The sequence below is a fragment of the Somniosus microcephalus genome, chromosome 9 (genome assembly GCF_052327205.1).
Source record: "Somniosus microcephalus isolate GS21.2 chromosome 9, FLI_Smic_1.0, whole genome shotgun sequence".
Classification (NCBI taxonomy): domain Eukaryota; kingdom Metazoa; phylum Chordata; class Chondrichthyes; order Squaliformes; family Somniosidae; genus Somniosus; species Somniosus microcephalus.
In genome coordinates this window covers 117672734-117698243 of record NC_140995.1, presented here as the reverse complement: position 1 = coordinate 117698243, position 25510 = coordinate 117672734, and the positions used below count along the sequence as shown (strand labels likewise).

Here is a 25510-nt window from a genome sequence, read left to right as displayed (position 1 = left end):
TATTCGCTTAGCTTGTGATGCTTCTCCATATGGTATCGGGGCAGTGCTCTCACATAAGTTGCCAAATGGCTTGGAAAGGCCAGTCGCGTTCGCATCCAGATCATTGACCTCCGCAGAGCGCAACTATGCTCAGATAGATAGGGAGGCTCTCAGCCTCGTGTGGGGAGTTAAGAAATTTAACCATTACCTGCAAGGCCAAAAGTTTACGCTGCTGACCGATCACCAGCCGTTGGTTTCCATTTTTAACCCTAAGAAGGGTGTTCCGGTTATGATGGCGCAGAGGCTTCAGAGATGGTCCCTTTTCCTAGGGGCACATCAATATGATATCGAATTCAAAGGTACAAAGCAACATGGTAATGCTGATGGGCTGTCGCGCCTGCCACTACCTACAGCGGAAGAGGCACCGGCAGTTGACCCTGTCGAAATATTTCACTCGACCATCATCGAATGCTTACCAGTCACCAATGCGAGTATTGAGAGAGAGACCTGAAACGACCCGACACTGTCTCGGGTCTACGATTTGACAGTGAAGGGATGGCCAGCACATGGCGACCCACTGTTACCAGCATTCTCAGCCAGACGAGAACAGCTGTCCGTCTGTCAAGGAACATTGATGTATGGAACAAGGGTGATTATTCCTCCTAAATTAAGGGAGAGAGTTCTGAAGGAACTGCATGAAGGTCATCTGGGGGGAGTCCAGATGAAAAGCCTTGCTAGGGCTTATGTGTGGTGGCCAGGTATCGACAAACAAATAGAGGATCTGACTAAAAGCTGCTCAGGGTGCCAAAAAGTTCAAAACGCACCTCCAATTGCACCGCTGCATCCGTGGGAATGGCCTTCAACTCCATGGCAACGTGTGCATATCGACTTTGCAGGTCCATTCATGGATTCCATGTTTTTGATAGCGGTAGACGCACATTCTAAATGGCCAGAAGTGATTAAGATGTCGACCACTACCTCTGAAAAGATGATCGCAGTTCTAAGAACCATATTTGCAAGGAATGGGTTGCCGGAACAAATATGTTCAGACAACGGACCACAGTTCGTGTCAGAAGAATTCCAGAAATTCATGAAAAAGAATGGGGTGAAACACTATACATCTGCCCCATATCATCCGGCTACCAATGGGTTGGCCGAGAGATTTGTACAAATGTTGAAAAAGGCGATAAAGGCCATGAGCGAAGACCATATTCCACTACAACACAAGGTGGACAATTTCCTGATGGCATATCGAAACGCCACGCATGCAGTGACAAATCAAAGCCCTGCCATAATGTTCTATAACAGGAGGTTGCGGTCCCGGTTGGATTTGTTAAAACCCAATGTGCGTAGGGAAGTCGAAAACGAGCAATTCCAGCACGTAAATAACAAGGCCACTCGGAGTTTCGAAATAGGACAACCAGTGTTGGCCAGGGACTATAGGAATGATAAATGGCAATCTGGAACAATTCGTGCCCGACAAGGACCCTTGATGTACACGGTAGACGTTGGAGAGAACGTAATACGATGTCATGCTGACCAACTTGTGGAATCGAGAACAAGGGTCGACCCCATGTCTACGGCAGAGACACCAGTTGAAGAAGTTATTGAGCCTGTAGCATCTACCTCAGACTCGAACGTACATGATGATGTTCAATCCATAGGAGATCAAATGGATGAGTCACCCCAGCAACGAGAACCAGAGACCCCTGAAAGGCGTTATCCGGCCCGGATCAGGAGGCCTCCTCAGAGACTGAATCTTTGAACAGTTTTGTGTGAAAGTTGTATATATGTTATCCATGTAATGTTTAAATTGGGGTGTACACTGTTAAGCTAAAAGGGGAGGAATTGTAGTGTATGTAACCTGTACCACCTTAAGAGGATACCTTAAGGTGATGGACTACTTTTTGATGGCTCCTGTACACTGTAGTACCGGTGGTGACCACACCGGTATATAAACCCTGTGGAGCAAAGTGTATTCCAGTTCAGCCCTGACCCTCAGTTACTAAAGACCTGTTTAAGTATTTCTGTAGTCTGTGTCCAGTTATTCAGCATAACTACATTTGAAAGCACAGACTCAACAGGCGTGTCTGATGGTCCCGACTCCGTCCCGCATCCAACAGGCGGGACTGGTCTTTAAGGCCCTTAATTACTACTAAATGGCCTCTAATCCTATTTTAACAGGCCCTTGCAACTTTAACCCTTTTCCCACGTAAAACACACCTGGTGAGAATCATGAATGTGAAACCAGCGGGAGCACTATTGGATTGCTGACTATCAACTGCAGGTCAACCATTAAAGAGGAGATTTGATCACCCATCATTTGCAGGTGGCAGGACTTGGTGGTCTCAGGCCTGGGGCAACTTTTACAAGGCTTAACCACACCTGTGGAAGGTTGGAGCCTGACACCCATCTCCAGTGTGGCCTCCTAGTAAACCCCTCTCGCCATCTTCACTCAGCGCTTCCTCAATGGAGGCCTATACCAGAAGCATGGGAGCCATTTATTTCCTTCCCATCTGGGCATTAGAGGAGCTCGAGCACCAGCCGCGACAGCAGCAGAACCAGGAACAACAGCAGCAGGAGCGCCAGGCTGCTGCTCACCCACCTGAGGCTGCACAGGTCAGAAGGGCCGTCGGCGCAGGAGATACCCCCAAAACAGGGTCTACAGACGCAGGGTCACCTATCTCAACATGTCTGAGCAGCAGTACCAACGGCGGCTCCGACTTTCGCGAGAGATAGTGACTGACATCTGCACAATGTTACAGCAAGACCTGCTGCCCAGAGGACCGGGTGGACAAGCATTACCAGTGGCCGTCAAAGTCACCACCACACTCAACTTTTTTACCTCAGGCTCATTCCAGGGATCAGCAGCAGACATCAGCGGCATCTCCCAGGCGGCCGCACACACTTGCATCACGCAGGTAACCGATGCCCTCTTTGCCCTTGCGCACAATCACATCCATTTCACAAAGGATCGAGCAAGTGTCACGGTGCGAGCGGTTGGATTAGCTCATCTGGCAGGCTTTCCAAGGGTGCAGGGCATCATTGACTGCACACGTGGCCCTTAGGGCACCCCATCGCAATCCAGGTATTTTTGTCAACCGCAAGGGCTTCCACTCCCTCAACGTTCAGCTGGTGTGTGACCACAAGAAGGAGATTTTGCATGTTTGTGCCATGTACCCTAGCAGTTGCCATGACTCCTTCATACTGCGCCAGTCTAGTGTGCCTCCGCTATTCAGTCCGCCAGACCAACTTAACGGATGGCTACTTGGAGACAAGGGCTATCCCCTGAGGACGTGGCTAATGACGCCGTTGAGGAGGCCAGCCAACGAAGCTGAGGAGCACTACAACTCCAGCCACATTTCCACCAGATCCATTATCGAACAAACCATCGGTTTGCTGAAGATGCGCTTCAGATGCCTGGATAGATCAGGTGGAGCCCTGCAGTACTCAGCAGCCAGGGTCTCCAGAATCGTCGTGGTTTGCTGTGCACTTCACAACATGGCACAGTGTCGTGGCTTGCAGATTCCTGAGGATCAAGTGGCTCCTCACATATCCTCCTCATCTCGAAAACGAACATCTTGCAGAGGCCCATCAACCAGTGGCAGCATTACGCGAGAACATTGCTGCCCGGGATGCAAGGAATGCACTCATCCTGGCCAGATTTGCTTAGCCTAGTCAATCAAACACTTTTGCCTCACAGCTTCTTACCTGAGCATCGACATGCGGATTCCTAGCTATTTGACCAGCATACTGACAATTGCAAGTAATCCTAAGCCCTCAATGTGAAAGTCCCATTCGCGAAATGACACACACAACTACAGCAGTAGCCATCAGATTTTTTAATTAACATTATTAATCTGATGGCTTTTTCTAACAATACATCAAATTTCACCCAAGTGACTACCCTTGTGACTACTTGTGCTTTATCTTCCTCTTACGCGTGCTCCTACGTAGTGGTTCCCCTGTGGCTTCAGCAGATGCGGAGGCCCCTTGCTCACTTTCCTGCTGCTCCTGTCTCAACACCTTTGGCGGGCGTCCTCTGGGGTTGCGAGCCCGTGAGGGCTCGTTAACAGTCTGCTGCTCCTGCGGCTGTGCAGGGGTTGAGACGTCTATCTCACTTGGGTGTGGACTCCGGTGGGGCTCTCACTGAGGGTTCTGCAATGGTATGGAAGTGTGAGCGTTTGGAGAGGAACCCCTACTTCCTTGAAGTCTGCCACCAACCTCCCTCTCATGGGTCAGGTGCCCCTCCGCGCCTGCAAGTGGCTGGAGAGCACCTTGCTGCACATCAGGGGAGCCATGAGGACCCGTATCTGCAATGGCAGTCCTACTCAGAAGGACTTCCATGAAGGTCTGGTTTCTCTGTTCAATAGATGCCCATTGCTCCTTAAGAGATGTCATTCTATTCTGAACAATGACCATGTTTTCCATACCCTGGCGACTAAGCTCCCCCATGGCCGTAGCCCTCCTCTCTTGTACGGTAGCCAGCCTTACCACGGAGGTAGCAATCGCGCCAATGACTCCACAAAGGCTCTGCTCATATTCGCTATGGGCTCCTCCATTCGCTCCACACTCGCAGTGACCCTAGAGATAAAACCTGCCAGACTCCTGCATCTGTGCCTGAAGTTCCATCACCTCTGATTTTATGGATGGACCCAGAGGCAGAAGGTCGACATGCTGCTGAGCCAAGCTGGCAGAGTCCTGTGCCCTCCGACTAGGACTCTCTCCACTGCTGTCCGTCTCCACAATCTGCTGATGCTCACTTGTGAGCTGTGATACACTACTCTATGTCCCAAAGGTCCCACTGAGGTGTGAGTGTCTGCGCTGGTCGTGGGTGTGCTGAATTCTGCTGACGCTGCGCCCTCAGAGGTTGCAGCTTTCTCTGAGGAGTCTGGCTGCTCAGCCTCCTCTTCCTGGCGAGGGGGGACGGATGCTTGTGATGGTCCTGTGGGGGAGTAAAGGAAAGAGTCAGAGATGTGATGCAAAGGCTACATGCACATAAGTGCATCCGTTACAGCTTCACAATCATTATCAGCGACTGATGCAATGTCAAAGAGAGAGATGGGAAACTTTTCTGTCATCAGCTTGCCGTGTTGCACCCATCTGTCCGTCCCCCACACGTGAATCATCCTCAATGCCCATGATTTCCAGGACGGCTTCCCCCCAGGGGTCAGGTTGGCTATTGAGGGTGGCCCTCCTCCTGTCCTGGCTCGCTCTCTCTTGTGAGCTCTCTTTTCCTGCAATGAGGGAGACAATTGGAGGTTGAGTGAGAATGAAGGAGTGAATGTAGAGATGGCATAGCATAGATACTTAGAAGGAGACAAAGATGGAGTGAGGTTGCAAGACCAAGGGCCCTCCCTGTGTGTTGTCAGTTGTGTTCAAAGCATCAGAGTGATAGGGAGTGTGAGGGCTGCATGGTGGAATAGTTATGTGAATGTGAGCATAGAGAGAGGGAATGGGTAAGGGTGCATGGATGTCAGTGTCAAGTGGGATGTGGAGGAAGAGATTGCTAAAGCTGAGTGCTGGTGAGGAAAGGCAATGGGGATCAGATTGAGGGTGATGGGAAATTCATACTCACTTTTCCAGTGCGCTGAAGGTCATGAAATCTTTTCCTGCACTGTATCCAGGAGTTGATCTCCTCTGCCACCTGCATCCACACAGCCTTGGTCTGAATGGGAGGCCTCTTCCTCCCTGATGAAGGGAACAGGACCTCCCTGTTGGCCCTAGACCCATCCACTAATGCCTGCAGTGCCACCTCGTCAAAGCGAGGAGCTGCTCTTGCCCTCCCGCTTGTCATCTTTCCTGCAGGTCCCTCTGACACCAAATGGAGGAAGCTTGGAAGCCTGCAGAAGAAGCAAGGCTTGCTGTGGACCTTAAATGCAGCAACAATGATGATGTCATCGGAGGGGACTTTCAGTCATGAAAAACCCCTTTGCAAAGGCTTCCCACACGTTGGAAATCAATTGGCCAATTGAGTTAAAATTGCATCAATCGCCCACATCCATTTAGATTCGTGTGGGGAACACGAAATTCGGATAACACGACAACAGCCCGCACTCGAGTTAAAATCGAGCCCAATATTTTACACTTGGACCACTCTGTTAATGGACCATGTGGCTTTTAATCTGTAGGGCAGTAGACATGGAACCAGCATGAAAAATTATTGGCAGCAATGAAAGGGGTACTGCTTTTCTTAAGTTCAATTGATTGAAATGGTCCCATTACTTCAATGGCATGATATATCCATGTAATGCAAATAAAAAGGTCAACAACAAAAACTTTAAAATAAATATCCATGTAACATTCATTATAAATGAAATATTTATTCATATTTCAGAATGCAAATAAATGAGCAGAACACAGCAGCAATTCCCAAAAGAGTGCAATTACTTGTATTATTTTACAGCCATTATTATGCATCATAAATATCTTTTTATTTTTCACCTTTTTGAGTACTGAAGCAGGCTTTTGGTCTGTGAAAATACATTTTAATCATTCTGTAATTTTAGAACATAGTACATTCAAATTAATATTTTAAAAGGGGTGCAGAAATGCTATTGCAGTTCTCAAATGGTTCATAAACATAACTTAACGACAAACACCTCCATTTTAAAATCATCACAGAGCTGCTGGAGTAGTCCATTAAGATTGAATGGCAACTTAAGGTTCAGTGCTGATTATTAATAAAACATTAACTTGAAACCAGTTGGATACAGGTATCTTCAGCTTTAGAAACAGAAAGACCAAAAGATAAACACTAATTAAAAAAAAACCATAATTATTGTGTCAACATCTTACCACAGTTGTTTAACATCCACGGAAACTGGATGCTGACTGACTTGCTGAGTGTTTCCAGTATTTTCTTTTATTTCCTATTTACAACAGCAGTTAAAGAGTTGCTCATTTTTCTCTCATTCTGACAAGTACAGAAAGTAATTGGAGACTAGCTTAATGCTTCATGCTCATTTATATGAATGTGCTAGTTTCATTTTCTCAATTTGTGCAGCAATTTTTTTGGGGGTGGGGGGGGCTAAGAGTGAGCGTTCTGTGAATGCTCATCAAAAAGGAATAAAATGAGTAGCTCCTTAAGTGCTTATATTTACACAGGTTGAATCAAACATCTCCAGATATCATGTGATTGCTGCATGAGGCAAATATCATTCAGAGGTTATGTTTGTTGTACAATGACAAAACCTCACTACCCAACCACAAGTGGAACACGATCATATTGGATTAGTACACATTGCTGAGAAAAGGAAAAAAAAAATTGGACCACCACCATTAAATCATGAAGCTTGAATGAGGATTTACTTCCAGGAATATAAACACTTAAAATATATATTTTTAATGTAGTTTTTGAAAAGTGACAGGGTGGATGTATTTCTGACTTTGTACAGGCGGCTGAAGAGGCATTTTATATATTTCTCCATAGAATTATTACTGAAAAGACTTGCATTTATATAGTGCCATTCACAACTTCACGACGTCCCTAAGCACTTTACAGCCAATAACGTACTTTGAAGTGTAGTCGCTTATTGTGGCAGCCTATTTGTGCACAGCAAGCTCCCATAGACAGCAATTAAATAAATGACCAGATCATCGGTTTTAGGTGTTGGTTGAGGAACAAATGCTGGCCAGGACACTGGGAGAACTCCCCTAATCCTCTTTGAATTATACGGTAATATATTACTCCTGAAATGAACACACAATTTTGAATAATTTTACTACTCTTCATCTATTCTCCCTTTGCTCCCATTATTTCCTTTCTATATTTATTTTTCTAACATTTATTTAACGTAACTTCTCACTCATATTGTCTATTTTCTAAGTGGAAGAAAAATAATGGACTTTGGCTCGAAATGGGCTTCAATCAAAAGATCAAAGACTCAAGATTGAGCTTGGTACCTCACCAGCACAAGGAGATCAATCCCTGAGGCAGAAACATGTTAAAATACTACCAATGAATGGGTGACATATTCATCTATGGACCTTTAGGGTTAAAGGATCAGTGCCACTAGGTAGCTTACCTCTACAGAATAAGATGAATATCCTATTTCTACATGGAGTTTGTAATTGCATTAAAATAATGAAGACTAAAATTCCAGGAAGCAATCTAGTATTTTCTTTACTTGGAGTCACACATCTAGTGCAGTCTAATCTCTAACTTTGTTAGGCACAAATGGCTCTAGAAATCCCCATCTCAGTTCATGATGTCAGTCAAATATGTAATGGGAGTGCTATTCCAGGAGTATACAAGTAATATAACAGAGTGACAGGTGGATTTATAGTATAAATGTATTGGTGGTTTGAGGTCAATTATTTCCTGATTTTATTGTTTAGTTAACTTTCCACACAATTACATTGTGTGAAATTTCACAAAAATTCTTACATTTTATTAGCTACGTTGAAATAGATGAAAGCTGACATTTTTCAGTAAAAAAAATCTAAAGATAGACTATTAAATATTCAAGATATTGAAGTCTAATATAAGCCAAATGGTAACAAAACACTCTTAACATCTAGAATTTTTATCAATGCCTTAAACAGCTCAAATATATAGGTAAGCTATATGTAATAAATAATGTTTGCATCTTGTTGCTATCTTCAGTTCTGTGAAAAATCTTCCAGGAATTCAACTTAATGCTGCCCACAGACTTTTTTAAAAAACTGGTAAGTTGAGAAAGATGCAAATGAGTTGAAATATCTTGGAGCACCTTCCATACACCATTTATCATATGATCTTCAGTGCACCAAGAAACTCAATACATGTTATGTTACCTCTTTGACCTATAAAAGATACATCCTTGTACTGTCCAGTCACATAATTGAAGCTCTTGCTTGTTAGTTTTAGTTACACATGTTCACCACTCTTAGTTCTATATAACTACTGGAACACTGAGTAATGGGTATGATGAACATCTGCTTGAGTTGTCATGAGACAGTGTGGTCATAACTTCTTTAGAACTTGGATATTCCTGCTCCATTTAAAATACAAACTTTAAAAGGGACAGTGGATTTACTATAGACTGTTAAAAATCCAACACAATTGTTGTTGTGTTACATTGCAAGCATTAGAATTGTTAATCCTTAATGTCATAGCTGTTGACTAAGTTTGCGATTATATTAACTTAAAGTAAAAATGGAAAATAGCAGACAACTACGTTCACAATGCTTTTGAAATGTATAATTTTCAAAAGAGCCAATTTGAATAAAATTACTTTTAAATGCAACATGTCAAAATAAACATTTACTACTTTTTTCAGGTGAAGGTTTTTGATAACGGTCCTAGAAATACAACCTTCATTTTTTCCCCAATATAAATCCTAGAAAGTCTCTTTTGTCTCTCAAAAATAATCTGCTTGAACTATAGTTTAGTCCTAATGTTTACTTATGGATTGCCTGATAAACTATTTCAATAAGTTTGTGAAAATGCAGACACTGTTTGCAGAATTCAGTCTTATTAACCCTTTGACTGCCACCAAGTCCAGAGTTAACTTTAAAAAAACTGATCTAACACACTGTGACACTGAAGCAAACCATGACATTAGAGTATTAAAAAATGTCAAGGCTAACCTTATTACTGCATTATTCTGCAAAATACCTAAAGCAATTGTAATTTGAAAATAATGTAACACCACTTTTATTGATTTGTTCTCCTTTCCCCATTCTTTTACTCATCTAATTATTTAATTAACTTTTCCTTTGTTTATAATTGATTCTATACTTTACTTCTTTTAAAAAAAAAGTTAAGTACATTCTCACCATATTTTGTGTTTGCCAGGCCCCATTGTTCATTTTGAAAACAAACTGGGCTCTGACTACAGTTTCAATTTTTTTTAAATCAATAAGACCTAGAACTCTGATAATTGCCATTGCCAAGTCTATAGTATGACCAGATCCAATCTGTATTTATTTTCCGGCAAACACTTCAGCGCTATGGCTGAATGAGTTACTTTGTCCACAATCTCATGAAACCTGATTGTATTAACCCCATATTGCGCCATGGACAAATTGTCTCATGTAAATGTAGAAACATCTACATCGCAGTGCACTCTCCTCAGGTTTGATTTTTGGGATGAAATATCGTACTTTTTAAACTTTGCACACAGTGTCTACAGTTTCTCAAACTTATGAAAGTTCAGAAATGCAGAACTCTGAATTTCTACCTCATGTCACCCGAAACAGTGACTAAAATTTAATTCTCAGCAAATGAGGTGCTAAACATTTATAGTAGACCTGCTGAGTCCTGTAATCAACTCCACCTCCGTTCGTGAGAACTATGTTTGTATTATTGCCTCCAGCTGTAGATAATCCAGGACAATTCTAGTTTTGTTTCAGTTTCACTTGAACTGTTTTCTAACAAACCACTTCTAGTCTACTAAAAACTGCCTTGCGCCAATTCAAAGAGTTTGAGTTGTGTATACTGTCATTTGCAAACCAGACTCTGTTGGAAATTTGATTCACTTTAATTAAAAGATGACAGTATAATCAGGATATACAAAAATCTAATGTTTAGGAATGCGGCAGGAATTGGTATGGATAAGAACAGAATTCTGAATCTCATTAATTCAGTTTGACCTTTGATAACAGCCATTAAGGACAGATTAATTCTCATTTCACCGCTAAAATTTGGAAGTTAAAGAGATTTGTAGTATTGAAATGTACTTGGATAATGGAAAGAAAATCTTGATTCTCTCGATAATATCTTTACTTTAAAAAGAAACCACATTGTCTTCTGCCACAATAAAATTATAAATATATTTCACTGTTGACTCGTCACGCTGGTAGCCTTAAAACTACCCTATTAAAGGATCATCATCATCATCATCCTGTAACTGAAGACGAGCAAATGCACGCTGAGGTGACGCTCGCTTTTTCATTAGTATTATAAGGCAGGACAATGTTACCAATACCATTAAGGAGCCAATCACAATTCCAATCACGTCTGGTAGACTCACACATGACTCACTAACGAGCAAACATCTCACATTTGCAAAAGTTCCATTGTTAGACTCCTCCTTCAGTCCCAGGATGTGGCACATCAGTGGGTAGACATCAATACTGTTGATTGTGTTGGTTTTGTAAGCCTTTCGAAATGCTGGTCCATGAGCTACCAGAAGGGGATGCATGCTCGGTAAAGCGTTATCATAACCATGGTCACCCACTGATGGAAAAAAATGCAAAAATATACATTACACTATATGTTTCAGTCTCCGTATTAACAATTCCGGCACCTGAGAAGAACAAGATCTTGAAATATGAGATAGTTTGTACTCTGGCGTGGACCATTGCCCAATGGATGCAAGTATTACATAGAATTTACAACACATTCACCCCAACAGGTCTATGCCGAGTTTATATTCTACACGAGCCTCTCCCAGCTTACTTCATCTAATCCTTTCAACATATCCTTCCATTTCTTTCTCCTTCATGTATTTATCTAGCTTCCCCTTAAATGCATCTCTGCTATTCACCTCAACCACTCCATATGGTAGTGAGGTCCACATTCTCACCACTCTCCTGAGTAAAGACATTTCTCCTGAATTCCTTACTGAATTTATTAGTGACTATTTTATTTGTATGGCCTGAGTGCAGCGGCACAGAGTGAACAACTGCGAGTTTGGTAAGTGTGGGAGTTTTAAGGGTTAATCTCTCTAAAATCTAGTGTTAATTGCTATTAGCTCTTAAGTTTAAGATAACTGTTTAAGTTAAAATTTAAACTTTAAATTTTTAAGTTTCTTCAGGCTTAAGCAGAGACAAACAAGCAAGATCTCCTGGTGGAGAGCTGCTGTAGTTAGTTAATTAGCTAACTGGATTAAACTGGTTCCTGAAACAGTAGCAGAGCAGTGGTGACTCATCTGAGTCACAAACAGTATAAATACAGGGGCCTGTGAGTGCAGCAGCACAGCAGAACAACTGCGAGTTTGGTAAGTGTGGGAGTTGGGTGAAGTGGGGGAAGGAGGTGCTTGCTTTTCTTAACTTCTACCGCAGAGCGGCGGCGGACCCGAGCGGGAGTAAACCGAGGCCCGAGAGCGGGGATAAAAGCAGCAACAGACCTGCATCAACAAGAGCAAACGGCAGTGTGACGTTACAGGTAAGTGATTGGTAGTGACTGGCTACGTTTTAAGTTAACATATAACTAAATTTAAAAACGAAACTTAATTTAATAAACTAAATGAGGTAAATAATTTGATTAATACTAAACTAATTAATTAAACAAATAAAATAATGGGAGAACAGGAGATGTGTTGCTGCTGCAATATGTGGGAGCTTGTGGATATTTTTATCCAGGGCGACTACATCTGCAGTAAGTGTCTGCGGCTCGAGGAACTTTGGCTCCGAGTTGAGGAGCTGGAGTCCGAGCTGCAGACATTGTGAGACATCAGGGATGGAGAAAGTTACCTGGACCTTTTGCTCCAGGAGGCAGCCACACCCCTTAGATTAAATACTTTAGAATTGACACGTGGTCAGGGACAGGAGGGTGTGACTGCGAGTGAGGCAGGTACGGGGATCCAGGAGGTAGTATTGCAGGAGCCTCAGTCCCTGCACTTGTCCAATAGATTTGAGGTTCTTGCAACCCTTGTGGACCAGTGCGGGGAGGACGAGCAATCTGACCATGGTACAGGAAGCCGTTCAAGTGAGGGGAGTAAAAAGGAAGGTGGTTGTAGTAGGTGACAGTATAGTTAGGGGGATAGACACTGTTCTCTGCAGCCAGGAGCATGAGTCCTGAAGGCTATGTTGCCTACCCGGTGCCAGGGTAAAGGACATCTCCTCTGGGCTGGAGAAGAACTTGGAGTGGGAGGGGGTGGATCCAGTTGTCGTGGTCCACGTAGGTACCAACGACATAGGAAGGACAAAGAAAGAGGTTCTGCTGAGAGAGTTTGAGCAGTTAGGGACTAAATTAAAAAGCAGAACCACAAAGGTCATAATCTCTGGATTATTACTGGAGCCACGAGCAAATTGGCATAGGGTCAATAGGATCAGGGAGATGAATGCGTGGCTCAAAGAGTGGTGTGGGAGAAGTGGGTTTCGATTTGTGGGGCACTGGCGCCAGTACTGTGGAAAGAGAGCTGTTCCGTTGGGACGGATTACACCTAAACCATGCTGGGACCAGAGTTCTAGCGAATCGAATAACTAGGGAGGTAGATAGGGCTTTAAACTAAATAAGGGGGAAGGGGGAGATCCCAGTGGAGAGAAATCGAGAATGCTAAAGAGAAAAGACAAGGAAGCAGTGCAGGAAAGTGAATGGGGTAAGAATAGCCAGATTGTGTCAGGAAGGGACAGAGCATACAAACAAAGGAGTGCACTAACAATGGTAAGACAATTAGGGCCATAGTACAATTTTTTTTTTTAAGATATCTAAAAATGTTAAAGACAAACCTAAAGGTACTGTAACTGAAAGCACGAAGCATTTGTAATAAGGTAGACGAATTAACAGCACAATAGATGTAAACGGATACGATATAATTGCGATTACGAAGCCATGGCTGCAGGGTGACCAAGGCTGGGAGCTGAATATCCAAGCATATTCGATATTTAGGAAGGACAGGTGAAAAGGAAAAGGAGGTGGGGTGGCCTTGTTGGTAAAGTATGAAATCAGAGCAATGGTGAGAAAGGATATTGGCTCAGAAAATCAAGATGTAGAATCAGTCTGGGTGGAGCTAAGAAGCACCAAGGGGCAGAAAACATTGGTGGGAGTTGTCTATAGGCCGACAAACAGTAGTGGTAATGTCGGGGATGGCATCAAACAGGAAATTCGAGCTGCATGTAACAAGGGTACTGCAGTATTCATGGGTGACTTTAATCTACATATAGACTGGCCAAACCAAATTAGCAATAATACTGTGGAGGATGAATTCCTGGAGTGTGTACAAGATGTTTTTTTAGACCAGCACATTGAGGAGCCAACTAGGGAACCGGCTATCTTAGATTGGGTATTGTGCAATGAGATGGGGTTAATTAGTCTTGTGTGGGGTCCTTTAGGGAAGAGTGACCATAACATGATAGAATTCTTCATTAAGATGGAAAGTGAAGTCCAATTCGAAACTACGGTCCTGAATCTAAACAAAGGAAACTACGATGGTATAAGGAGTGAGTTGGCTATGATAGATTGGGGAGCTTCATTAAAAGGCGTGACGGTGGATAGGCAATGGCTAACATTTAAGGAATGAATGCATGAATTGCAACAGTTATATATTCCTTTCTGGCGCAAAAACACAAAAGGAAAAGCGGCCCAACCATGGCTAACAAAAGAAATTAAGGATAGTATTAGTGATGCGCTATCAATTACTCATAAAAGACTGAGAGTTAAGAGAGTAACTAAAGGCTTTTATTAACAAAAGAATGAAGGTCTGCCTCGAGTGGTCGACCGGTCCAGAATACAAAGGGGCTGGGGAGCAGTCACCTTTATACTAGGACTTGTGGGAGGAGTCAGCCGAGGCATGTCCAGGCATGTACACAGTGGAATACAAACAGTGGTTTACCACATTCACCCCTTGTTTAAAATTGAGTCCGGCGGGGTGAAGTGTATTAAAAGTTAGCGTATTGGAGTCTCTCCGGAGGTCTTGTCTGCCGCTGTGATCGGCGTGGCGACGGCAGGGGTAGTGGAGCTTCCGGCATCGAGTCCCGTGTAGGCTGTGGCACAGGCGTGTCGTCCTCGTAGGTGTCGAGCGGGTCGCTGGGCCCAGGCCTGCCGTCTGCTGGGGCTGGATATCGGATCGTGGGGGGGGGTGGTAGTGAGTAGTGGGTTACTGCGGCCCCCGAGGGTGCAAGGTCTCTTATGGAGACTGTGTCCTCCCGCCCGTCCGGGTATGCAATGTAAGCATACTGGGGGTTGGCGTGGAGGAGGTCGACCCTCTCGACCAGGGGGTCCGTTTTATGGGTCCTCACGTGCCTTCTCAGTAGGACCGGCCCTGGGGACGTCAGCCATGGCAGTAGCGATGTCCCCGATGTGGACTTCCTTGGGAAGACAAACATTTTCTCATGAGGGGTGGCGTTGGTGGCAGTGCAGAGCAGTGACCGAATAGAGTGGAGCGCATCGGGGAGCACATCCTGCCAGCGGGAGGTTGGAAGGCCCCTAGACTTTAAGGCTAGCAGGGCGGCCTTCCAAACTGTCGCATTTTCTCTTTCCACCTGTCCGTTCCCCCGGGGGTTGTAACTGGTGGTCCTGCTTGTGGCAATACCCCTAGTTAGCAGGTACTGACGGAGTTCGTCGCTCATAAACGATGAGCCCCGGTCGCTATGGATATAGCTGGGGAAACCGAACAGGGTGAAGAGGTCGTTCAGACATTTAATGACCGTGGCACTGGTCATGGCCGGGCAGGGGATGGCGAACGGGAAACGGGAGTACTCATCAATAATATTGAGGAAGTACACATTGCGGTCGGAGGAGGGGAGAGGCCCTTTAAAATCAACGCTCAGGCGCTCGAAGGGGCGAGTGGCTTTTATCAGGTGGGCCCTGTCTGGTCTATAAAAGTGCGGTTTGCACTCAGCGCAGACTTGGCAGTTCCTGGTCATGGTCCTGACCTCCTCAATAGAGTAAGGCAGGTTGCGGGCCTTGATGAAGTGGAAGAACCTGGTGACCCCCGGGTGGCAGAGGTCATTGTGGAGGGCCCGCAGTCTATCGATCTGCGCGCTGGCGCAGGTGCCACGCGATAGCGCATCCGGGGGTTCATTGAGCTTCCCGGGCCGGTACAAGATCTCGTAATTGTAGGTGGAAAGTTCGATTCTCCACCTCAAGATCTTGTCATTTTTGATTTTGCCCCTCTGCTTGTCGTTAAACATGAAAGCAACTGAACGTTGGTCAGTGAGCAGGGTAAATCGTTTTCCGGCCAGGTAGTGCCTCCACGAACGCACAGCCTCCACAATCGCCTGGGCCTCCTTCTCAACAGCGGAGTGTCTGGTCTCCGGGCCTTGGAGGGTTCGTGAAAAGAAGGCCACGGGTCTCCCCGCCTGATTGAGGGTAGCGGCCAGGGCAAAGTCGGACGCGTCGCTTTCCACCTGGAAGGGGATGGATTCGTCCACTGCGTGCATGGTGGCTTTGGCAATGTCTTCCTTGATACGGTGGAAGGCTAAGCGGGCCTCTGCCGTCAAGGGAAAAGAGGTGGACTTGATCAGCGGATGGGCCTTGTCCGCATAGTAGGGGACCCACTGGGCATAATAGGAGAAAAACCCTAGGCACCTCTTCAGGGCCTTGAGGCAGTGGGAGTTCCATAAGGGGACGCATCCGGTCGGGGTCGGGGCCGATGACTCCGTGTTCCACAACACAGCCAAGGATGGCGAGGCGGTTTGTGCGGAATATGCACTTCTCCTTGTTATATGTCAGGTTCAGGAGTTGGGCGGTGCGGAGGAATTTTTCGAGGTTTGCGTCATGGTCCTGCAAGTCACGGCCGCAGATGGTCACATTGTCCAGATATGGGAAAGTGGCCTGCAACGCATTTTGATCTACCATCCGGTCCATCTCCCTTTGGAAGACGGAGACCCCGTTGAGGACGCCAAAGGGAACCCTAAGGAAGTGATAGAGGCGGCCGTTTGCCTCAAAGGCAGTATACTGGCGGTCCTCAGGGCGGATAGGGAGCTGGTGGTACGCTGATTTCAGGTCAATGGTCGAGAAGACGCGGTACTGCGCGATCTGGTTGACCATATCAGCTATGCGGGGGAGCGGGTAGGCGTCCAGCAGGGTGTAGCGATTTATTGTCTGGCTGTAGTCGATGACCAGGCGCTGCTTCTCGCCGGTCTTAACGACCACAACCTGGGCTCGCCAGGGGCTGGTGCTGCCCTCAATAATCCCTTCTTTCAGGAGCCGCTCCACTTCGGTTTTAATGAAAACCCTGTCCCCGGCACTGTATCGCCTGCTCTTTGTGGCGATGGGCTTACAGTCGGGGGTGAGGTTAGCAAACAGTGGGGGGGGGGGTGACTCTGAGTGTGGAGAGGTTGCACCTGGTGCGCGGCGGGCAATTTGGGAGCTGCTGGCTGCGGACTGTGAGTGGGGGTAGGGGTCCACCGTACGCCATCGTAACACTTTTAAGGTGGCACTGAAAATCTAACCCCAGCAGGACGGCAGCGCAGAGGTCGGGCAGGACCAGAAGTTTAAAATGATCGTACACAGTCCCGTCTACTACGAGTGTCACTACGCAGTAGCCGCCGATGTCCGCCGACTGGGACTCGGAGGCCATAGAAATCCGCTGGTGCGCAGGCAGGAGTGGGAGAGAGCAACGCCGCACCGTGTCGGGGTGGATGAAGCTCTCCGTGCTCCCAGAGTCAAAAAGGCAGATTGTATCGTGGCCATTTACCTTAATGTCCATTGTGGAGCTGGCCAGCTAGTGCGGTTTCGCTTGGTCCAGTGTAACGGATGCCAGCGTAGGGGTCGGTGTGTCGCTGCGGGTATCAGATGAGGCGGTGTTGGGGGCCTGCTGCGTTCCGGCTGTCGTCCAAGATGGCGGCGTCCATGATCCCCATGTGGCTGGAGGCGTCCAAAATGGCTGCTGTACCGGTGGTTCGCACATGGCCGGGGAGGCCCAAGATGGCGGCCCGCATGGCCCACACGCGGCGCTGCTGGGGTTCGGGGTGGCTTTGGCCCTGCAGACGTTAGCGTAGTGTCCCTTCTTCCCGCAGCCCGAGCAGATCGCGTTTTTCGCCGGGCAGCGCGCTCTGGGGTGTTTTGCCTGGCCACAGAAGTAGCATTTCTGGCCTTGGGGCACTGCTGTCTGGCCTTGGGACACTGCTGCGGTAGTTGGGCCGTTGCTGGGGTATGGCTGGGGTGGCACGGCGCTATGAGGCGGTCCTACCGTGTCCCAGGCTGTCATTCCCCGCGGCGTCCACGGTGCAGAGGAGTAGGCATCCATGCCCCGGTAGGCTGCATCCAGTGATAGTGCGAGTTCAGAGGCCTTGTTGAGGTCGAGGTCACTCTGCTCCAACAGTCGCTGTCGGGTGTAATTGGATCTGTGGCCCGCTACAAAAGCGTCCCAGATAAGTTCCTCTGTGTACACGGCGGCCTTTACATCCTTACAACCACAGGCCCGGCCAAGCACAGACAGTGCCTGAAGGTATTCCACGGTCGATTCCCCAGGTTGTTGTTTACGACTCCCCAGAAGGTGCCTGGCGTACACTTCGTTCACTGGGCGCGTGTACTGGTCCTTGAGGAGCTTGATAGCGTCCGCGTACGAGGTCGCGTCTTGGATGACCGAGTACACTCGGTGGTTCACTTTGGAGGTCAGGACATCCAGTTTGTCCTCGTCCGATTTGATTGCTGCGGAGGTGGTCAGGAATTTTTCGAAACACTTAAGCCAGTGAGTAAACTTGGTGGATGAGTCCGCCTCCCGATGATCTAAGTCCAGGCACGCTGGTGTGAGGATCTTCTCCATTATAAAAATTTTGTTAATAAAATTGATGCGCTATCAATTACTCATAAAAGACTGAGAGTTAAGAGAGTAACTAAAGGCTTTTATTAACAAAAGAATGAAGGTCTGCCTCGAGTGGTCGACCGGTCCAGAATACAAAGGGGCTGGGGAGCAGTCACCTTTATACTAGGACTTGTGGGAGGAGTCAGCCGAGGCATGTCCAGGCATGTACACAGTGGAATACAAACAGTGGTTTACCACAATTAGATCCAAAGAGGAGTCATATAACGTTGCCAGAAAAAGTAGCAAGTCTGAGGATTGGGAGCAGCTTAGAGATCAGCAAAAAAGGACCAAGAGATTGATTTAAGAGGGAAAAGATAGAGTATGAGAGTAAACTTGCAAGGAACATAAAAGCGGATTGTAAAAGCTTCTACAAGTATGTAAAAAGAAAAAGGTTAGTGAAGACAAATGTAGGTCCCTTACAGTCAGAAACAGGAGAATTTATAATGGGGAACAAGGAAATGTGGAGCAATTAAACAAATACTTTAGTTCTGTCTTCACGGAAGAGGACACAAATAACTTCCCAGAAATGCTAGGGAACCAAGGGTCTAGTGAGAAGGAGGAATTAAAGGAAATTAGTATTAGTAAAAAAAAGTGCTGGAGAAATTAATGGAACTGAAAGCTGATAAATCCCCAGGGCCTAATAATCTGCATCCCAGAGTACTTAAAGAGGTAGCCATGGAAATAGTGGATGCATTGGTTGTTATCTTCCAAAATTCTATAGATTATGGAACAGTTCCTGCAGATTGGAGGGTGGCAAATGTAACCCCACTATTTAAAAAAGGAGGGAGAGTGAAAACAGGGAACTACAGACCAGTTAACCTAACATCAGTACTAGGGAAAATGCTAGAGTCTATTATAAAGGATGTGATAACAGGACACTTGCAAAATATCAACGGGATTAGACAAAGTCAACATGGATTTATGAAAGGGAAATAGTGTTTGATAAACCTACTGGAGTTTTTTGAGGGTGTAACTGGTAGAATAGATGAGGGAGAACCAGTGGATGTGGTGTATTTGGATTTTCAGAAGGCCTTTGATAAAGTCCCACATAAGAGGTTAGTGTGCAAAATTAAAGCTCATGGGATTGGGGGTAATATACTGGCATGGATTGAAAATTGGTTAACAGAGTAGGAATAAATAGGTCTTTTTCGGGGTGGCAGGCGGTGACTAGTGGGGTACCGCAGGGATCAGTGCTTGGGCCCCAGCTATTCACAATATATATCAATGATTTGGATGAGGGAACCAAATGTAATATTTCCAAGTTTGCTGACGACACAAAACTATGTGGGATAGTGAGTTGTGAGGAGGATGCAAAGAGGCTTCAAGGCAAACCAAATTAGCTGAGTTGAGTGAGTGGGCAAATACATGGCAGATGCAGTATAACGTGGATAAATGTGAAGTTAGCCACTTCGGTAGGAAAAACAGAAAGGTAGAGTATTATTTAAATGGTGATAGATTGGGAAATGCTGATGTACAAAGGGACCTGGGTGTCCTTGTACACCAGTCACTGAAAGCAAACATGCAGGTGCAGCAAGCAGTTAGGAAGGCAAATGATACGTTGGCCTTCATTGCAAGAGGATTTGAGTACAGGAGCAAGGATGTCTTACTACAGTTGTACAGGACCTTGGTGAGACCACACCTGGAGTACTGTGTGCAGTTTTGGTCTCACCTAAGAAAGGATGTACTTATCATAGAGGGAGTGCAGCGAAGGTTCACCAGACTGATTCCTGGGATGGCAGGACTGTCGTATGAGGAGAGATTGGGTTGACTAGGCCTGTATTCACTAGAGTTTAGAAGAATGAGAGGGAATCTCATTGAAACGTATAAAATTCTGACAAGGCTAGACAGACTGGGTGCAGGGACGATGTTTCTCCTGGCTGGGGAGTCTAGACTGAGGGGTCTCAGGATACAGGGTAGGACATTTAGAACTGAGATGAGGAGAAATTTCTTCAGTCAGAGGGTGGTGAACCTGTGGAATTCTCTACCACAGAAGTCTGTGGAGGCCAAGTCACTGAATATATTTAAGGAGATAGATAGATTTCTAGACACAAAAGGCATCAAGGGGTATGGGGAGAGAGCGGGAATATGGTATTGAGATAGAGGATCAGCCATGATCATATTGAATGGCGGAGCAGGTTCGAAGGACCAAATGGCCTACTCCTGCTCCTATGTTTCTATGCCCCAAGTTTAGGATCCCCCCCCCCCCCACAAGTGAAAACATCTCTACGTCTACCCTTCATAAATTTTAAAGACCTCTATCAGGTCACCTCTCAGTGTTCTAGAGATAAGAGCCCCAGCCTGTTCAGCAGGAGTGCTCCCCCCGGCCCCTCAAGGATGCCTTTGGCCACCCCCCTGCCGTTCACAGCCTCTCTCTTCCCCCTACCACAATCGCTGACCATCACTCCACCCCCAAGCCACAATCTCTCACTCCCTCCCTCTATTACTGAGCTCCATCCTGCGCTCTCGCTCCCTCCGCGATGGCCTTTTTTCACCCCCCAAGCTCCAATCTCTCGCTCCCTTCCCCTCATGATTGCCGAGGACCGTTCCCAAGGGTCCTCAGCTGTGGCCTCCTGCCGCTGGTTTTCCCACCTGGCAGTCTGCCAGGCTGACAATTTGGCTGCTGCTGGGTGGGAAACTGAAGAAAAAAAGAGTTCTTGCCGTTAAATTCGACAAGACCTCCACTTCTCTGGCCTTTTCCGGGTTTTCCCTGCGATACCGCATTTTCCTGCCAATATTGGGGCCATATGACAGTCTCACTGAATCATTTCATGTGTAATTAATAAATTAATTTCAACAGACAATCCTAAGAACATGGTGAATTCACCCCATTACCAGTGAAATAGTTAATAGATATTTGGGGAGCAACATGTTTGACGCTACAAATAGAAATTGTATTTTAAATTATTAACACACTTGTATATGCATATTTATACTATGACTTGATTTTCCTTGCCCATTGTTCAGGTGCAAAACAAAGGTATCTCTCTGTAACTGATCTCTGCCTATTTCCCAACTTTCTAATTTTCTAAGAATCTCTTTATGGCTTTGTTTTATATTACCCTTTTCTTTGTAAGGATTCTCATAGTCGCATCTATAGCGCTCCACGTTCAACAGTGTTCCACACATTTTATCACACTTTCTCTATCCTTCCCTCTTCCTTCTCTGTTCTGTATGTCTCTCATATATGTGCCTTTACTGATGCACTCAATTTTTCTACATTAACTATGCTAAAAGCCAGGACTCCCAACAAGATGGTAGCCAAAATGTACTGGTTTGTTGTGGGTACTGGGTTTGGTTGGGGACAAGCTGTCTACATGGTAGTGTATAATGTGTAGATAAGAGAGAAAGTGGTACTGAAAACTAAGGCTGGAATGAAATGAGGAGCCACAAGTTATCACGTGTGATGCAGTGGGAGAAGGTAGTGGTGGGGTAGGAGGGACCGAACAGGCTGGGGCTCAGGCCAGGATTTGGGAACTAAGTAGGTGTTCTGGGGCAAGAACTGGTGGGAGAGTTTTTTTGTTCTCAAGGTGTGAGGGATGCTGTTATAGCGCATTTTTATTGTCCATCCAGAGTTGCCCCGAGAAGGTGGCGGTGGGTCTTCTTGAACTACTGCAGTTCTTGTGGTGATGTTGCTACCACAATAATGTTAGGTAAGGAATTCCTGGACTCAGACCCAGTGACAATAAAGGAACCGCAATGAAGTCAGGATGGTGTGTAACTTGGGAAATTAAGGCGGTGGTGTTCTATTACCTTGCTGCTTTTGTCCTTCTTGGTGGTAGAAGTTGTGGGATTAGGAGGTGCTATTGAAGTAAGCTTGGTTGTGTGTCCTGTAGATAGTATTTACTACAATGGGACGATGGTGGTGGAGGAGGAGGAGGTAGATATCATGTCCAGAGACACTGATCAAGCAACAGCTCTGTCCTGAATGGTGCAAAGATTTCCGTGTTGTTGCAGGTGCACACAGCCAGTCAAGTGGTGACTATTCCATCACACTCCTGACTTAAGCCTTGTAGGTGGTGGAGAGGCTTTGAGGGAGTCAGGAGATGAGGCACTCGTTGCAGAGTGCCCAGCCTTTGCTCTGCTTTTGTAGCCATGTCGTTGATAAGGCAGAACAAAAGAAAATTATAAAGCGCTTCACAGTAAATGAAGTACCTTTGAAGTGTAGTCACTGTTGTAATGTTGGAAAACAAAGCAGCCAATTTGCTCTCGGCAAGGTTCCCACAAATCGCAAATGAAATAAATGACCAGATAATCTGCTTTTTATGGTGTTGAGGAATAAATAATATCTAGGATACCAAGACAACTCCCCTGCTCCTCTTCGAATAGTGCCGTCCACACGAGAGGGCAGACGAGGGTCTCGATTTAGTGTCTCATCCAAAAGATGGCATTACCAACAGTGCAGCACTCCCTCAGTACTGCACTGGAGTGTCAGCCTAGATTATGATTATAATTTGGCTGACAATTCTATTAACTGTCTAAAAGTTCTTTGATTATCTTTGATAGGGAATTCACTTGAACAGTTTGGTAAATGAAGTTTGAAAGATCACGCTGTTATGCTGCTAACCATTCAGCCAGACAAGCTTTGGGCTTGTACCCAAAATCCAGCAATGATTTTTATTTAAAATTAAAAACAACATGATTTGTTCAAATACTATTTAATAAACTCCTCAGGGCTGCAAGTGATTTCATTAGTCATTTTGTAAAACAGTTGTGAAAAATATCTGGGATTTAATTCTAAGGTCTGCAGCTCAGGTGAACTAATAATCTGGAAGATGAGATGTCAGCCCAACACTCTTCCAAGAATTGAAACTGGAAACTCAACACAGTCATCAGATGTCACTGTTTAGTTCTTGTGGATTAGTTAATCTCACTAAAGTATTCCTATCACCTACAGTAGAACATAAATTACAATTTTGAAGGAGATGTGCACTGATAATCTTGTTTGATTACATTATCCAGGTTTAATAGTTTGGCCTTATGCATTGATACACTGCACTCTACAAGAAAAGGACAAATTCATTTTTGCTTCAAATGTCACTCCGATCTAGGAGGCGGTGCACTGACAATGCAACGTCTTGGCATTAATACAAGTTCACAAAGGCAGAATTATAATTTAATTCCTCTGCCACCTCCTAAAGTTGGCAACAACTTATGAATTTTCAACAAGTGAGCTGATTCTGTGTAATAGGAAACTTGCCAGATACTGCAACCAAATCTACTGTATTTGGGTTTCTTAGTACCATGTTTATCATTCCTCTGGGTGTAATAACTGGTTTTGTCTTGGTTCCACCAGCACTGGTTTGTAACAGACCAATCACTGCAGGTCTATTAGAAAACCAATTTGCATGGTACCGGAGGGCTGCTCACATCTATAGAATAACAGGTTAATAGTCAACACGGGGAGAAATGCAGAGGAAAACTGGAAGGGGAAAATACAATGATACAATCAGCATACATTTTTTTTTAAACAGGAATTTGAAATTGTTCTAAAACAGAATTGAGTGATACTTTGTGTAGTATAATCATCTAACAATTACATCTACTTATGTTAAAATATTTTACTTCTCTGACATACAATATAGGTACTGAAAGTAACATCAGTTCCCATAGAAGTAGATTAGGCAATATATAACAAGCAGGGGCATTGGTTCAGGGTGAGTAGCTAAGTCAAATTCTATTTCTGTGGAATCTGCAGATCCTGAGATTTTTACTGGTGTGTTGAGAATAGGTTCTCAGTTTTACAGGTACTTTGAAAATGCAAGATTTTGACATTGTAGCATCCCAACACATTACCAAAGAAACACAAGGAGTACATTGGTTATGAATAAGGTTTAAAAAAATTAAATACTGCTCCCAGTCCTGGAAACAGCCCAAGGAGTACTAGAAGCCACAATTGAAGCAGATATGTCTCATGCATCAAGTACAGTTTAACAGACAAAATGCTGTGCAGAAAGTACGTGGACATTCTAAGAAGAGGGAAGACCAATATTTTTCTAGAAAAAGGGCAGCCAAACAGAATAATGAGACAGAACATCCTTACCACAAACTTAGCGTATGAGGCAGGCTCAACTCAAGGCAACAGCAGCAGGCAGACAGAACTTTGGGTAGCAGGAAGAAAACATGGCAAGCAGGCAGAACTTGGCATGAACTAAAGTGGTTGATATCTGTCTGGGGCTATTTTCTCCCTAACATTTTTATCTGGTTACGGATTTTCCATCTTATACATGTTTCCAGTGAAACCTTTGCGCAGTTCCTGCACAAAACTGAAAATCTGGGCAGTCGATCATACTCTACGATTCTGTCCATTTTCCTGTAGAAAATGAAACCCTTCTGCCTCAGGAATGAGTAATCCTGCAAGTTTGAGTGATAATCCACAAGCAATTATTAGAAAATAACTTGTTTGTTCCTTACATATTACAGCTTGGCAACAATCTGTTTGCAGCTTTGTGACCTTGAGTATCACATTTTCTTTTGCTAATTAAAAAAATCGATCAATGTAATTTAATTTTATGTCTGACCCCACAGAAGTTACTGATTGTTGGAAACAGGAGTTGTACACCCATTGGTTGGAATTTTTTTATATACACAAATGGAACATACTGAAGCATCACCAGGAAAGAACCTACTTCAGACTGGATATAGCGCTCAGATTTCAAAAACAAAAATATAATCTTTTGCATTCTGAACTTACAGTGGATGATTGATCCATTCTGAACAATTGTCCACCCTTCATCAGCAACAAGAAGAATTGGTTGAATCCTTTCATTGTGTTTGTAGTGAAAACGGTCTGGGATATCTTCTTTTAAATATACCTTCATGTGACTATCACAGTTCGACAGCAATTCATATACATAACTTATGTCTGTTAAAAACAATAAAATGGAAACACATGTTGAATTTTATTTTCAAAACTGACCAAAAATGCATGTTAAAACAAAAAAAAACATTGTGTTGCTCTACTGGAATGCTGGTTGAGCCTGCCCATGAAAGGGTAGTACAACTGTCACTATGATGCTTAGTTCTTGCCATTGTAGTAATATATGTTGCCACATGCAGAATATGACTGCAGCATGGGCTGTAAAAGTACATCTACAACCCATTATTACCCAAATCCAAGATTTAAAATACTT

At 44.9% G+C, this 25510-nt stretch overlaps 1 protein-coding gene across 5 annotated transcripts in view; it reads right to left on the bottom strand.

The window, feature by feature from the left end:
- Window positions 1-6282: 6282 nt before the first annotated feature.
- enpp4 (ectonucleotide pyrophosphatase/phosphodiesterase 4) overlaps window positions 6283-25510 on the bottom strand; it is an 87630-nt gene continuing 68402 nt past the window's right edge. For 4 of the 5 annotated variants that reach the window (XM_085997071.1, XM_085997068.1, XM_085997069.1 and 1 more), the window contains 2 exons: window positions 25072-25242; window positions 6283-11143 (listed from right to left, as the gene is read on the bottom strand). In XM_085997071.1, the coding sequence (XP_085853197.1) occupies window positions 10776-11143; window positions 25072-25242 (539 nt within the window). In that variant the 3' untranslated portion in view covers window positions 6283-10775. The remainder of the gene's footprint in view (window positions 11144-25071; window positions 25243-25510) is intronic. The other variant, XM_085997072.1, reaches the window with a different exon arrangement.